Source organism: Thalassophryne amazonica, chromosome 1, assembly GCF_902500255.1.
Source record: "Thalassophryne amazonica chromosome 1, fThaAma1.1, whole genome shotgun sequence".
Classification (NCBI taxonomy): Eukaryota; Metazoa; Chordata; class Actinopteri; order Batrachoidiformes; family Batrachoididae; genus Thalassophryne; species Thalassophryne amazonica.
The window spans coordinates 1,933,274-1,950,246 of record NC_047103.1 but is presented as its reverse complement, the minus strand read 5'-3'; the positions used below and the strand labels follow the sequence as shown (position 1 = coordinate 1,950,246).

General features: G+C 47.1%; 1 protein-coding gene across 1 annotated transcript in view; it reads left to right on the top strand.

Annotated features, from left to right (window-relative positions):
• The window catches only part of ptprma (protein tyrosine phosphatase receptor type Ma), a 535,684-nt gene that overhangs the window by 228,824 nt on the left and 289,887 nt on the right, over window positions 1–16,973 (top strand). The window contains exon 15 of the mRNA XM_034183087.1: window positions 6,603–6,697. Coding sequence (XP_034038978.1) covers window positions 6,603–6,697 — 95 coding nt within the window. The remainder of the gene's footprint in view (window positions 1–6,602; window positions 6,698–16,973) is intronic.

The window sequence follows — 16,973 nt, the reverse complement described above, 5'->3', positions numbered from 1 at the left end:
TCACAGACATTTTCCCCCAGAAAGTCACAGATTATCCCCCCGAATGTCACAGATGTTCCCCCCACAAAGTCACAGATTTTCTCCCCTGAATGTCACAGACTTTTCCCTCTGAAAGTCAAAGACGTCTTTACTCTGAAAGTCAAAGACGTCTTTCCTCTGAAAGTTGCAGATTTTCTCCCCTAAAAGTCACATATTTTCTCCCCTGAATGTCACAGACTTTTCCCCCTGAATGTCACAGACTTTTCCTCCTGAATGTCACAGACGTTTTCCCCAGAAAGTCAGACTTTTCCCCCTGAACGTCACAGACGTTTTCTCCCCTGAATGTCACAGAATTTTCCGCCTGAAACTCAGAGTTTCTCCCCTGAATGTCACACACTTTTCCCTCTGAAAGTCACAGACGTCTTCCCTCTGAAAGTCGCAGTTTTTCTCCCCCGAAGGTCACATATTTTCTCCCCCGAAAGTCACATATTTTTCTCCCCTGAATGTCACAGACTTTTCCCTCTGAAAGTCACAGACTTTCCCCTCTGAAAGTCACAGACTTTCCGCCTGAACGTCACAGACATTTTCCCCCTGAACGTCACAGACATTTCCCCCCGAAAGTCACAGACTTTTCCCCCTGAATATCACAGACTTTTCCCCCTGAACGTCACAGACATTTCCCCCAGAAAGTCACAGACTTTTCCCCCAGAAAGTCACAGACTTTTCCCCCTGAATGGCACAGACGTTTCCCCCTGAATGTCACAGACCTTTTTCCCCAGAAAGTCACAGACTTTTCCCCCTGAATGTCAGAGACGTTTTCCCCCAGAAAGTCACAGACCTTTCCCCCTGAAAGTCACAGATTTTCTCCCCTGAAAGTCACAGATTTTCTCCCCTGAATGTCACAGACCTTTCCCCCTGAAAGTCAGAGTTTCTCCCCTGAATGTCACAGACTTTCCCTCTGAAAGTCACAGACTTCCCCCTGAACGTCACAGACATTTCCCCCAGAAAGTCACAGACATTTCCCCCTGAATGTCACAGACATTTTCCCCAGAAAGTCACAGACGTTTCCCCCAGAACGTCAGAGACGTTTCCCCCCAGAAAGTCACAGACCTTTCCCCCTGAAAGTCACAGATTTTCTCCCCTGAAAGTCACAGATTTTCTCCCCTGAATGTCACAGACTTTTCCCTCTGAAAGTCGGAGACCTTTTCCCTCTGAAAGTCAGACTTTTCCCCCTGAATATCACAGACATTTTCCCCCAGAAAGTCACAGACATTTCCCCCTGAACGTCACAGATGTTCCCCCCACAAAGTCACAGATTTTCTCCCCTGAAAGTCACAGATTTTCTCCCCTGAATGTCACAGACTTTTGCCCCTGAAAGTCACAGATTATCCCCCCCAAATGTCACAGAATTTTCCCCCTGAAACTCAGTTTCTCCCCTGAATGTCACACACTTTTCCCTCTGAAAGTCACAGACTTTTCCCCCTGAATGTCACAGACTTTTCCCCCTGAATGTCACAGACGTTTTCCCCCAGAAAGTCACAGATTTTCTCCCCTGAATGTCACAGACCTTTCCCCCTGAAAGTCAGAGTTTCTCCCCTGAATGTCACAGACTTTTCCCTCTGAAAGTCAAAGACGTCTTTCCTCTGAAAGTCACAGATTTTCTCCCCCGAAAGTCACATATTTTCTTCCCTGAATGTCACAGACTTTTCCCTCTGAAAGTCACAGACTTTCCCCCCTGAACGTCACAGACATTTTCCCCCTGAACGTCACAGACATTTCCCCCAGAAAGTCACAGACTTTTCCCCCTGAATGTCACACACTTTTCCCCCTGAATGTCACAGACGTTTTCCCCCAGAAAGTCAGACTTTTCCCTCTGAAACTCAAAGACGTTTCCCCCTGAATGTCACAGACATTTTCCCTCTGAAAGTCAGACTTTCCCCCCTGAATATCACAGACATTTTCCCCCAGAAAGTCACAGACATTTTCCCCCTGAACGTCACAGACATTTTCCCCAGAAAGTCACAGATTTTCTCCCCTGAATGTCACAGACATTTCCCCCTGAAAGTCAGAGTTTCTCCCCTGAATGTCGCACACTTTTTCATCTGAAAGTCACAGACTTTTCCCCCTGAACGTCACAGATGTTTCCCCCTGAATGACACAGACTTTCCCCCCTGAATGTCACAGACCCTTTTCACCAGAAAGTCACAGACTTTCCCCCTAAAAGTCACAGATTTTCTCCCCTGAAAGTCACAGACTTTCCCCCCTGAAAGTCAGAGTTTCTCCCGTGAATGTCACAGGCTTTTCCCTCTGAAAGTCAAAGACGTCTTTCCTCTGAAAGTCGCAGATTTTCTCCCCTGAAAGTCACATATTTTCTTCTCTGAATGTCACAGACTTTTCCCTCTGAAAGTCACAGACATTTTCCCCCTGAACGTCACAGACATCTCCCGCAGAAAGTCACAGACTTTTCCCCCTGAACGTCACAGACTTTTCCCCCTGAACGTCACAGACATTTTCCCCTTGAACGTCACAGACATTTCCCCCAGAAAGTCACAGACTTTTCCCCCTGAATGTCACAGACTTTTCCCCCTGAATGTCACAGACGTTTTCCCTCAGAAAGTCACAAATTTTCTCCCCTGAAAGTCACAGATTTTCTCCCCTGAATGTCACAGACTTTTCCCCCTGAAAGTCAGAGTTTCTCCCCTGAATGTCACAGATTTTACCCTCTGAAAGTCAAAGACGTCTGTCCTCGGAAAGGCGCAGATTTTCTCCCCCGAAAGTCACATATTTTCTCCCCTGAATGTCACAGACTTTTCCCTCTGAAAGTCAGACTTTCCCCCTGAACGTCACAGACATTTCCCCCAGAAAGTCACAGATTTGCCACCGAATGTCACAGATGTTTCCCTCTGAAACTCAAAGACGTTTCTCCCCTGAATGTCACAGACTTTTCCCTCTGAAAGTCAAAGACGTCTTTCCTCTGAAAGTCGCAGATTTTCTCCCCTGAAAGTCACATATTTTCTCCCCTGAATGTCACAGACTTTTCCCTCTGAAAGTCACAGTCTTTCCGCCTGAACGTCACAGACATTTTCCCCCTGAACGTCACAGACATTTCCCCCTGAAAGTCACAGACTTTTCCCCCTGAACGTCAGAGACGTTTTCCCCCAGAAAGTCACAGACCTTTCCCCCTGAATGTCACAGATTTTCTCCCCCAGAAAGTCACAGACATTTCCCCCTGAACGTCACAGACATTTTCCCCCAGAAAGTCACAGATTATCCCCCCCTGAATGTCACAGAATTTTCCCCCTGAAACTCAGAGTTTCTCCCCTGAATGTCACACACTTTTCCCTCTGAAAGTCACAGACCTTTCCCCCTGAATGTCACAGACCCTTTTCACCAGAAAGTCACAGACCTTTCCCCCTAAAAGTCACAGATGTTTTCCACTGAAAGTCACAGACTTCCCCCTGAAAGTCAGAGTTTCTCCCCTGAATGTCACAGACTTTTTCCTCTGAAAGTCGCAGATTTTCTCCCCCGAAAGTCACATATTTTCTCCCCCGAAAAGTCACATATGTTCTCCTCTGAATGTCACAGACTTTTCCCTCTGAAAGTCACAGACTTTTCCCTCTGAACGTCACAGACATTTTCCCCCTGAACGTCACAGACATTTCCCCCCGAAAGTCACATACTTTTCCCCCTGAATGTCACAGACTTTTCCCCCTGAACGTCCCAGACATTTCCCCCTGAAAGTCACATACTTTTCCCCCTGAATGTCACAGACTTTTCCCCCTGAACGTCACAGACATTTCCCCCAGAAAGTCACAGACTTTTCCCCTGAATGGCACAGACTTTTCCCCCTGAATGTCACAGACCTTTTTCCTCCAGAAAGTCACAGACCTTTCCCCCTGAAAGTCACAGATTTTCTCCCCTGAAAGTCACAGACTTTTCCCTCTGAAACTCACAGACGTTTCCCCCTGAAAGTCACAGATTTTCTCCCCTGAAAGTCACAGACCTTTTCCCTCTGAAAGTCAGACTTTTCCCCCTGAATATCACAGACATTGTCCCCCTGAACGTCACAGACATTTCCCCCAGAAAATCACAGACTTTTCCCCCTTAATGTCACAGACTTTTCCCCCCTGAATGTCACAGATGTTTTCCCCAGAAAGTCAGACTTTTCCCCCTGAACGTCACAGACGTATTCTCCCCTGAATGTCACAGACTTTTGCCCCTGAAAGTCAGAGTTTCTGCCCTGAATGTCACAGACTTTTCCCTCTGAAAGTCACGGACATTTCCCCCTGAACGTCACAGACATTTTCTCCCAGAAAGTCACAGATTATCCCCCCCGAATGTCACAGATGTTTCCCCCCAGAAAGTCACAGATTTTCTCCCCTGAAAGTCACAGATTTTCTCCCCTGAATGTCACAGACTTTTGCCCCTGAAAGTCAGAGTTTCTGCCCTGAATGTCACAGACCTTTCCCTCTGAAAGTCAAAGACGTCTTTCCTCTGAAAGTCGCAGATTTTCTCCCCTGAAAGTCACAGATTTTCTTCCCTGAATGTCACAGACTTTTCCCTTTGAAAGTCACAGACCTTCCCCCTGAACGTCACAGACATTTCCCCCAGAAAGTCACAGACTTTTCCCCCTTTATGTCACAGACTTTTCCCCCTGAACGTCACAGACGTTTTCTCCCCTGAATGTCACAGAATTTTCCCCCTGAAACTCACTGAATGTCACACACTTTTCCCTCTGAAAGTCAAAGACATCTTTCCTTTGAAAGTCGCAGATTTTCTCCCCTGAAAGTCACATATTTTCTTCCCTGAATGTCATGGATTTTTCCCTCTGAAAGTCACAGACGTTTTCACCCTGAATGTCACAGAATTTTCCCCCTGAAACTCACTGAATGTCACACACTTTTCCCTCTGAAAGTCAAAGACATCTTTCCTTTGAAAGTCGCAGATTTTCTCCCCTGAAAGTCACAGATGTTCTCCCCTGAATGTCACAGACTTTTCCCTCTGAAACTCACAGACGTTTCCCCCTTAATGTCACAGATTTTCTCCCGTGAATGTCACAGACGTTTTCCCCCAGAAAGTCACAGACATTTTTCCTCTGAAAGTTCCAGATTTTCCCCCCTGAAAGTCACAGATTTTCTCCCCTGAATGTCACAGACCTTTCCCTCTGAAAGTCACAGACCTTTGCCCTCTGAAAGTCAGACTTTTCCCCCTGAATATCACAGACATTTTCCCCCAGAAAGTCACATACATTTCCCCCTGAACGTCACAGACATTTTCCCCCAGAAAGTCACAGATTATCCCCCCGAATGTCACAGATGTTTCCCCCCAGAAAGTCACAGATTTTCTCCCCTGAAAGTTACAGATTTTCTCCCCTGAATGTCACAGACCTTTGCCCCTGAAGGTCAGAGTTTCTCCCCTGAATGTCACAGACTTTTCCCTCTGAAGGTCAAAGACGTCTTTCCTCTGAAAGTCGTAGATTTTCTCCCCCGAAAGTCACATATTTTCTCCACTGAATGTCACAGACTTTTCCCTCTGAAAGTCACAGACTTTTCCCCCTGAACGTCACAGACATTTTCCCCCTGAACGTCACAGACATTTCCCCCAGAAAGTCACAGACTTTTCCCCCTGAATGTCACAGACGTTTTCCCGCAGAAAGTCACAGATTTTCTCCCCTGAAAGTCACAGATTTTCTCCCCTGAATGTCACAGACTTTCCCCCCTGAAAGTCAGAGTTTCTCCCCTGAATGTCACAGACTTTTCCCTCTGAAAGTCAAAGACGTCTTTCCTCTGAAAGTCACTGATTTTCTCCCCCGAAAGTCACATATTTTCTCCCCTGAATGTCACAGACTTTTCCCTCTGAAAGTCACAGACTTTCCCCCTGAACGTCACAGACATTTTCCCCCTGAACGTCACAGACATTTCACCCCCGAAAGTCACAGACTTTTCCCCCTGAATGTCACAGACGTTTTCCCCCAGAAAGTCAGACGTTTCCCCCTGAATGTCACAGATTTTCTCCCCTGAATGTCACAGATGTTTTCCCCCAAGAAACTCACAGACATTTTCCCTTTGAAAGTCGCAGATTTTCTCCCCTGAAAGTCACAGATTTTCTCCCCTGAATGTCACAGACTTTTTCCTCTGAAAGTCACAGACCTTTCCCCCTGAAAGTCACAGACGTTTTCCCACAGAAAGTCAGACTTTCCCCCGTGAACGTCTCAGACATTTTCCCCCAGAAAGTCACAGATTTTTCCCCCCTGAATGTCACAGATTTTTTTCCCCCTGAAAGCCACAGATTTTCCCCCCTGAAAGTCACAGATCTTCTCTCTGGAAGTCACAGACGTTTTCCCTCTGAAAGTCACAGATTTTCTCCCCAGAAAGTCACAGACTTTTCCCCCTGAATGTCACAGACATTTCTCCCCAGAATGTCACAGACATTTTCCCCCATAAAGTCACCGACGTTTTCCCCCAGAAATTCACAGACATTTTCCCTCTGAAAGTCGCAGATTTTCTCCCCTGAAAGTCACAGATTTTCTCCCCTGAATGTCACAGACTTTCCTAAATGACTCGTTCATGTGCTGTTTGAAGGACTCGGGGTGCGTTAGCGCTTGTGTTTGTTTGTGGTCGCAGGTGATAACAGGACGTACAGCGGATACTGGAACGCACCTCTGCTGCCTCATAAGAGCTACGCCGTCTACTACCAGGCGGTCAGCACCGCTAACGGGGTGAGTTTGCTCTGACTGCACTGTAACAGCAGCTTGATCATTAATGTGCACTAAAAGTCCACGTGCAACACATGTTGACACTTTGACTGATGATGAATTAAACCACCAGGTGGCAGATTATTGCTGAAAGCAAATATAAGATATGCTATCATTTGCTTTACAGTGACCCCTGTGGTTACCGTGGGTACTGTCATTTCTCCTGGTTCTTTATGTAATTTACTGGCCCTTACCAAGAACCAAATCCATATATTCCTCATTTTGAATTTATTGAAAGTCACATTGAAAATCAGGCCTGGGTCTCACAGACGGACTCCGTCTTGTGAAAGGACCAAGAAGATGGCTCGCACAACACCTTTATACAATGTGGGCGTTACAGTGGGTGTGGCTTAGTCTCAGTTCTGGACTTACTGGTTCCCCACAGACTGAGGGGAAGCTCCACCCCTCGTCTTCAACCAAGTTATTTGATACGTGGTGAAAGTTAATTCCTTCTTTCTGATCACTTCAGACCAGTTGACATACACACTCAAGCAGACGAGCAAAACTCACCAAAAACATCATCAGTTAAGCAAAGTAGTGGAGCAGATATGTGGATTAATCGTGACTTTGATGATAAAAGCATGAAATTTGGCACAGTGTTCAAGGACACGCTAAAGATCATTTTTGGCTATAGGGGCATCGCAGAGGCGGAGATTTTCCAAAATGGCTGCCACATGTTGTTTTATTAGCAGCTCAGGCTCTAGACCACCAAGGGTCTTGATCATGGTGCCTAATCCTACATTTTTAAGGATGAGCAATTCAGTGGTACTATTTATATCCCCAAACGACGAGTCAGGGAGGGATATTATGGTTTTTCACATTAGCGCGTTAACTCACATTAGAGCTTTCATTTGAATCAACTTATCTGGAAACATTCGTGGCCCCCTGAGGATGAAGTCTATTGATGTTGGTGACCCTAGGACCTTCCCTCTAGTGCCACCATTAGGTCATACGTTTGAATTAGGATTAGTGTATTATTAAAAGCTTACTGTTTGTTTTGTTAGTTTTTAATGACAACAAAAAAAGAGGCCACACAGTTACAGTGAACGCTGAAATGCAACATTAGCTCTTGAAACACAACTGCAGTGTTATAGTGACAACAAAAAAGAGCTCACAGTTCAAGTTAAATGCAACGTTATTTCTGAAAACACGAGCCACCGCGGTGGCAAAGCGCAGTGCACTTAAACTCTGCCTTGAAACATTTGCACTTTCCACTACATCCCTTTCTTGCATCCACAGCAGAGGAGTTCACGACACGCCCTGGTAGCTTCTGGTGCTACAAGAAGTTCAGCTGTGGGCTTGTATCCTGCTCCATCTCTGCCACGTGTTGAATTAGCTGGACATTTCAGTACCTCCTCTGTCTTCCTGACATATTTCAATTTCAATTTTTTCAATTTATTTTCATTTATATAGTTGACTCAAAGTGCTTCACACAGTAAGGTCTAACCTTACCAACCCCCAGAGCAACAGTGGTAAGAAAAATTCCCTCTGAGGAAGAAACCTTAAGCAGACCAGACTCAAAGGGGTGACCCTCTGCTTGGGCCATGGTACAGACACAAATTACAGACACAATTCACGGACGAATATACAAGAAATGCTGTTGGTGCACAGGACAGGAGGATCACCAACACGAACATAACTCCCATCTCTGGATGGAGCTGCACCTTAAACAGAGAGAAAAAACAGAATCAGGCATCAGAAAGACAAAAATACTGTATAATTTGCCAGCATTAAACAACAAGAAAAACAGAGAAATACTAAGGGGATCGCCGGCCACTAGCCCTAAACTTCAATAAAAGACCCAGAATTTAGGTAAAGTTGAGACCGCAGCCCGCTCCAATTATTAATAAAATTAATTAAAAGAGTAAAAAGTGTAAAACAAAACTGTACCAGTATGCTAGCCATACGAAAGGGAAAATAAGTGCGTCTTAAGTCTGGACTTGAAAATCTCCACAGAATCTGACTGTTTTATTGACGCAGGGAGATCATTCCACAGAACAGGGGCACGATAAGAGAAAGCTCTGTGACCCGCAGACTTCTTATTCACCCTAGGAACACAAAGTAGTCCTGCACCCTGAGAACGTAAAGCCCGGGCTGGTACGTAAGGTTTAATTAGATCAGCTAAGTAGGGCGATGCCAGTCCGTGAACAATTTTATAGGTTAGTAGCAGAACCTTAAAATCTGATCTCACTAGGACAGGAAGCCAGTGAAGAGATGCCAAAATGGGTGTAATGTGGTCGAACTTTCTGCTTCGTGTCAAAAGTCTGGCTGCAGCATTTTGAACCAATTGGAGACCCCTAATGCTAGACTGCAGTAAACCAGAAAATAGAACATTGCAGTAGTCCAATCTAGAAGAGATAAATGCATGGATCAGGGTCTCAGCGTCAGCCATAGACAGGATGGGACGAATCTTCACTATATTTCGCAGGTGGAAGAAAGCAGTCCTAGTAATATTTCTAATGTGGAGGCAAAAGGACAACGAAGGATCAAAAATTACCCCAAGGTTCCTCACTTTGTCAGTGTGATGACAAAGTGGTGACAAAGTGTATGACACACGAGCCGAGGCTGAGCGTTAACTGGTCAAATTGATGCTGATGTCTCACTGGACCAAGAACCATCATTTATGGACATAGAACACATTTATTCCAGTCTGTGTACTCTTGCCACCTTTCAGAAAAGAAAATACAGGACACCCACTACGGCTCCCCAGGGCCACGCCCACCACCCAGGGAGTGGGATATCCATCTATTTTCTTCCGCTTTATCCGGAGTCAGGTCGCGTGGGCAGCAGCTCATGCAAAGCCGCCCAGACCTCCCGATCCACACAAACCTCTTCCAGCTCCTCCGGGGGAACCCCAAGGCGTTCCCAAGCCAGCCGAGAGATGTAGTCCGTCCAGCATGTCCTGGGTCTTCCCCGGGGCCTTCTCCCAATGGAATGTGCCCGGAACACCTCTCCAGCGAGGCGTCCAGGGGGCATCCGGAAAAGATGCCCGAGCCACCTCAAGTGACTCCTTTCGACGTGGAGGAGCAGCGGCTTGACTCCGAGCTCCTCCCGAGTGACCGAGCTCCTCACCCTATCTCTAAGGGAGCGCCCAGCCACCCTACGGCGGAAACTCATCTCAGCCGCTTGTACTCGCGATCTCGTTCTTTCGGTCATGAGCCAAATCTCATGACCATAGATGAGGATCGGAACGTAGATCGATCGGTAAATTGAGAGCTTTGCCCCCCTACTCAGCTCTCTCTTCACCACGACGGTCCGATACAGCGACCGCATCATTGCAGATGCTGCACCGATCCATCTATCGATCTCACGCTCCATCCGTCCTTCACTCGTGAACAAGACCCCGAGATACTAAAACTCCTCCACTTAGGGCAAGGACACTCCACCGACCTGAAGAAGGCAAAGCACCTTTTCCGGTCGAGAACCATGGCCTCGGATTTGGAGGTGCTGATTTTCATCCCGGACGCTTCACACTCGGCTGCAAACTGCCCCAGTGCACGCTGAAGGTCCTGATTTGACGAAGCCAACAGAACCACATCGTCCGCAAACAGCAGAGACGAGATTCTGTGGTTCTCAAACCAGACCCCCTCTACACCCTGGCTGCACCTAGAAATTCTGTCCATAAAAATAATGAACAGAACCGGTGACAAAGGGCAGCCCTGGCGGAGGCCAACGTGCACTGGAAACAGGTTTGACTTGCAGTGCGAACCAAGCTCCTGCTGCGGTCATACAGGGACCAGATAGCCCTTAGCAAAGGACCCCAGACCCCGTACTCCCGGGACACCCCCCACAGGGTGCCCCAAGGGACACGGTCGAACGCCTTCTCCAGATCCACAAAACACATGTGGACTGGTTGGACGAGCTCCCATGAACCCTCGAGCACCTGATGGAGCGTGTAGAGCTGGTCCAGTGTGCCGCGACCAGGACGAAAACCACACTGCTCCTCCTGAATCCGAGGTTCGACCATCGGTCGAATTCTCCTCTCCAGTACTCTGGAATAGACCTTACCGGGGAGGCTGAGGAGTGTGATCCCCCTATAGTTGGAACACACCCTCCGGTCCCCCTTCTTAAACAGAGGGACCACCACCCCAGTCTGCCAATCCAGAGGCACTGTCCCAGATCGCCACACGATGTTGCAGAGGCGTGTCAACCAAGACAGTCCCACAACATCCATAGACTTAAGGTATTCAGGACGGATTTCATCGACCCCAGGAGCCTTGCCACCGAGGAGCTTTCTAACCACCTCGGTGACTTCGGCCTGGGTAATGGATGAGTCCGCCTCTGAGTCCCCAGTCTCTGCTTCGTCTTCGGAAGACGTGATGGTGGGATTGAGGAGATCCTCGAAGTATTCCTTCCACCGCCCGACAACATTCCCAGTCAGGGTCAACAGCTCCCCACCCGCACCGTTATCAGTGCTGGTGGAGAGCTGCTTCCGCCTCCAAAGGCGTCAGACAGTTTGCCAGAATCTCTTCGAGGCCGACCGATAGTCCTCCTCCATGGCCTCCCCGAACTCCTCCCAGACCTGAGTTTTTTCCTCTGAGACCGCACGGGCTGCAGCATGCTTGGCCTGCCGGTACCCGTCAGCTGCCTCCGGGGTCCCTCCTACCAACAAAGATAAGTAGGACTCCTTCTTCAGCTTGACGGCATCCCTTACTTCCGGCGTCCACCCCTGGGTTCGGGGATTGCTGCCACTACAGGCACCAGAGAACTTGTGACCACAGCTACGAGAGGCCGTATCGACAATGGAGGTGGAGAACATGGTCCACTCGGACTCCATGTCTCCAACCTCCCCTGGGATCTGGGAGAAGCTCTCCCGGAGGTGGGAGTTGAAGACCTCGCTGACAGAGGGTTCCGCCAGTCATTCCCAGCAGACCCTCAGGATACGTTTGGGCCTACCAGGTCTGACCGGCTTCCTCCCCTCCCAGCGGATCCAACTCACCACCAGGTGGTGATTGGTTGACAACTCAGCCCCTCTCTTCACTCGAGTGTCCGAGACACGTGGCCAAAGGTCAGATGATACGACTACAAAGTCGATCATCGACCTCCGGCTCAGGGTGTCCTGGTGCCACGTGCACTTATGGACACCCTTGTGCTCGAACATGGTGTTCGTGATGGACAAACTGCGACTATCACAGAAGTCCAACAACTGAACACCACTCGGGTTCAGATCGGGTAGGCTGTGCTTTCTGATCACCCCCCTCCAGGTCTCACTGTCGCCACCCACGTGGGCATTGAAATCCCCCAGGAGAACAATGGAGTCCACGGTCGGAGCGCTATCTAGTACCCCTCCCAGTGACTCCAGGAAGTTCGGGTACTCTGCATTGCTGCTCGGCCCGTAGGCCGAAACAACGGTGAGAGACCTGTCCCCGACCCGAAGGCATAGGAACGTGACCCTCTCGTTCACTGGAGTGAACTCCAACACATGGCGACTGAGCTGGGGAGCAATAAGCAATGCGACCCCAGCTCTACGCCTCTCCCTGTGGGCAACACCAGAAAAATGAAGCGTCCAGCCCCTATCCAGGAGTTGGGTACCAGAGCCCAAGCTGTGTGTGGAGGTAAGCCCGACTATCTCTAGTCGGTATCTCTCAACCTCCCGCACAAGCTCAGGCTCCTTCCCCCCCAGCGAGGTGACATTCCACGTCCCAACAGCCAGGGGCTGTGAGCATGGACCGGGCCGCCGGGCCACCCACCCTCGACCGCCACCCAATCCTCTCTGCACTCGACCCCCATGGCCCCCTCTGCAGGTGGTGAACCCACTGGAGGGCGGGCCCACGTCGCTCTTTCGGGCTGACGGCTGGGCCCCATGGGCTAAGGCCCGACCACCAGGCGCTCGCGCGTGAGTCCCAACCCCAGGCCTGGCTCCAGGGTGGGTCCCCGGCTCCGCCATACCGGGCGACGTCTCGGTCCTTGATTTTTTTTACTGGTCATGGAGGTTCTGAACTGCCCTTAGTCTGACCCGTCACCTAGGACCTGTTTGCCTTGGGAGACCCTACAAGGGGCACAAAGCCCCCGACAACATAGCTCCTAGGATCATCCGGGTACGCAAACTCCCCCACCATGATAAGGTGGCAGCTAGAGGGGGAGAAGTGGGATATTTCAGTTTGAAAAAAGCATTTAGTAATACTTAAAGCTTTAAGTGCTTTATTAACACAAAACTGTTCATGATAAACTGTGCAGTCACTGAAGTGTGCAATAATAAACATAAATATTAAGGAAAACAGGCCAATAATTTTAATCTTCAAAATGAGGACATTTTTAAGAGGAAATAAAAAATAAAAATAATTGTTTGCCTACAGTTTCCCTCATTGGCACAAATGCTGTCAAGCCAAAGATTTGACTCTTCCCACTCACATCTGTCCATTTGCAAACATTTTTGCTTCTTTGGATGTGGTGGAGTTTCGGGTGTAGACATGCCAGGCAACCTGTGACAGGACCAGAAAGGTGGGCACATGGAGATGCAGACGTGAAAGTCTGAGGTCTGGCGGCTGTACCTCGCATCAGGTCCTCACTGCAGAACCACACGCCAGGTACAGAGATGACATTGGCAGCCTTTAATATTTCCTGTGTTTTATTTTGTTCATTATTCATTTTTGGTGAGTGTGTGAGTGTGTGTGGGACATTTATTAAAATACATAACAGTTTACTTCCTGTATTAATTCAATACGGTACGCAACAATTAATAGTCAAATAAAGGACAATTCTGTAGTTTAAGGGATCGGGTGGCAACCCTAAAGCCAAGTTCGCACCGGGCACGACCAGACGCCACAAATTCGCTTCGGTCGCGTGGCAACGAACGCGCCACCATCACCTGGTGTGTCGCTCTGCTTTCGCTGGGAAAATTCGCCCCAGTGCGTCATCAAATAGGAGGAGCTTCCATTCCGCTTGCTGGCTCCGGTTGGCTGACGTCTTAGCTGTCTGGTCGTTCCCACTGTGTTTTGTGCAACGACACACCTCTGACTTTAGGGGCATGAAGTTCGAGGTTCCGTAGGGATCCGTTCTGGGTCTCCTGCTTTTTTCCTCTGTATATGGCACCCCTTGGGAACATTTTGTGGCGTTTGGGGGTTGCTTTTCATTGCTATGCTGATGACACTCAGTTGTATATTCCGATAGCTGCTGGAAATCCTGTCTACATAAAATCTTTACAGGACTGTCTCACAGCAGTGAGAAGTTGGATGTCTAGCAACTTTCTACTTTTGAACTCTGATAAGACTGAAATGATGGTTCTTGGTCCAGTAAGATATCGGCATCAATTTGATCAGCTAGCGCTTAGCTTAGGTTCATGTGTTATACATCATACTGACAAAGTGAGGAACCTTGGGGTAATTTTTGATCCTACGTTGTCCTTTGACCTCCACATTAGGGACACTACAAGGACTGCTTTCTTCCATCTAAGAAATATAGCAAAGATTTGTCCCATCCTGTCTATGGCTGATGCTGAGACTCTGATTCATGCGTTTGTCTCTTCTAGATTGGACTATTGTAATGCTTTGTTTTCTGGTTTATCACAGTCCAGCATCAGGGGTCTTCAACTGGTTCAAAATGCTGCTGCCAGACTTCTGACACGAAGCAGAAGGTTTGATCATATTACGCCTGTTCTGGCATCACTTCACTGGCTTCCGGTCTCCTTGAGATCGGATTTTAAGGTGTTACTATTGGCCTATATAATTGTTCACGGACTGGCGCCCCCCTATCTGGTCGACCTGGTTGAGTCCTATGTGCCGGCTAGGGCTCTGCGTTCACAGGGTGCAGGACTATTGTGTGTCCCGAGGGTGAAGAAAAGGTCAGCGGGTTACAGAGCTTTTTATCACCGCGCCCCAGCTCTGTGGAATGATCTGCCTGCGCTGATACGACAGTTGGACTCTGTGGAGACTTTTAAAGCCAGGTTGAAGACACATCTGTTCTCCCTGTTTTATCATTAGTATTTTATATGATTATGTGTCTTTTTTTTATTTGTTTTGTTTATTTTACTTCTTTTAACTTTTATGGTTAAATTTTTTAATTGTGTTTTAATCTTATTTCATTTTATTCTGCTTTTAAATGTTTGTGAAGCGCCTTGAGGGGATTACTCGTGATTTGGCGCTGTATAAATTAATAAATTATTATATATTATTATTGTCAGTTAAGTTAACATGACAGACCGTGATCACACAGAGCGAGTTGTTGTGGAAAGCTTCCAATTCGTGGAGTATCATTATTTGCTGCAGGAGCTGTGTCTGTATGACGACCGCTTTCAGCGGTCCTTCCGCCTCTGTAGGACCCAGTTTGAGGACCTCCTGTCCCGTTCACGCGTGCACATGTAAACAATTTAAAAAAAAACTCTGCTGCTTGCTGTGGGGCTGCTGCTCGCTCCAAAAACTCTGTCATAATTGTGTTTAGAAACCAATCACCATTTGTTTTATTATACATCTGTGTAGTTAATAAGTAAAATAATCAATCAATCAATCAATTTTTTTTATATAGCTCCAAATCACAACAAACAGTTGCCCCAAGGCGCTTTATATTGTAAGGCAAGGCCATACAATAATTATGTAAAACCCCAACGGTCAAAACGACCCCCTGTGAGCAAGCACTTGGCTACAGTGGGAAGGAAAAACTCCCTTTTAACAGGAAGAAACCTCCAGCAGAACCAGGCTCAGGGAGGGGCAGTCTTCTGCTGGGACTGGTTGGGGCTGAGGGAGAGAACCAGGAAAAAGACATGCTGTGGAGGGGAGCAGAGATCAATCACTAATGATTAAATGCAGAGTGGTGCATACAGAGCAAAAAGAGAAAGAAACATTGCATCATGGGAACCCCCCAGCAGTCTACGTCTATAGCAGCATAACTAAGGGATGGTTCAGGGTCACCTGATCCAGCCCTAACTATAAGCTTTAGCAAAAAGGAAAGTTTTAAGCCTAATCTTAAAAGTAGAGAGGGTGTCTGTCTCCCTGATCTGAATTGGGAGCTGGTTCCACAGGAGAGGAGCCTGAAAGCTGAAGGCTCTGCCTCCCATTCTACTCTTACAAACCCTAGGAACTACAAGTAAGCCTGCAGTCTGAGAGCGAAGCGCTCTATTGGGGTGATATGGTACTACGAGGTCCCTAAGATAAGATGGGACCTGATTATTCAAAACCTTATAAGTAAGAAGAAGAATTTAAATTCTATTCTAGAATTAACAGGAAGCCAATGAAGAGAGGCCAATATGGGTGAGATATGCTCTCTCCTTCTAGTCCCCGTCAGTACTCTAGCTGCAGCATTTTGAATTAACTGAAGGCTTTTTAGGGAACTTTTAGGACAACCTGATAATAATGAATTACAATAGTCCAGCCTAGAGGAAATAAATGCATGAATTAGTTTTTCAGCATCACTCTGAGACAAGACCTTTCTGATTTTAGAGATATTACGTAAATGCAAAAAAGCAGTCCTACATATTTGTTTAATATGCGCTTTGAATGACATATCCTGATCAAAAATGACTCCAAGATTTCTCACAGTATTACTAGAGGTCAGGGAAATGCCATCCAGAGTAAGGATCTGGTTAGACACCATGTTTCTAAGATTTGTGGGGCCAAGTACAATAACTTCAGTTTTATCTGAGTTTAAAAGCAGGAAATTAGAGGTCATCCATGTCTTTATGTCTGTAAGACAATCCTGCAGTTTAGCTAATTGGTGTGTGTCCTCTGGCTTCATGGATAGATAAAGCTGGGTATCATCTGCGTAACAATGAAAATTTAAGCAATACCGTCTAATAATACTACCTAAGGGAAGCATGTATAAAGTGAATAAAATTGGTCCTAGCACAGAACCTTGTGGAACTCCATAATTAACTTTAGTCACTGAAGAAGATTCCCCATTTACATGAACAAATTGTAATCTATTAGACAAATATGATTCAAACCACCGCAGCGCAGTGCCTTTAATACCTATGGCATGCTCTAATCTCTGTAATAAAATTTTATGGTCAACAGTATCAAAAGCAGCACTGAGGTCTAACAGAACAAGCACAGAGATGAGTCCACTGTCCAAGGCCATAAGAAGATCATTTGTAACCTTCACTAATGCTGTTTCTGTACTATGATGAATTCTAAAACCTGACTGAAACTCTTCAAATAGACCATTCCTCTGCAGATGATCAGTTAGCTGTTTTACAACTACCCTTTCAAGAATTTTTGAGAGAAAAGGAAGGTTGGAGATTGGCCTATAATTAGCTAAGATAGCTGGGTCAAGTGATGGCTTTTTAAGTAATGGTTTAATTACTGCCACC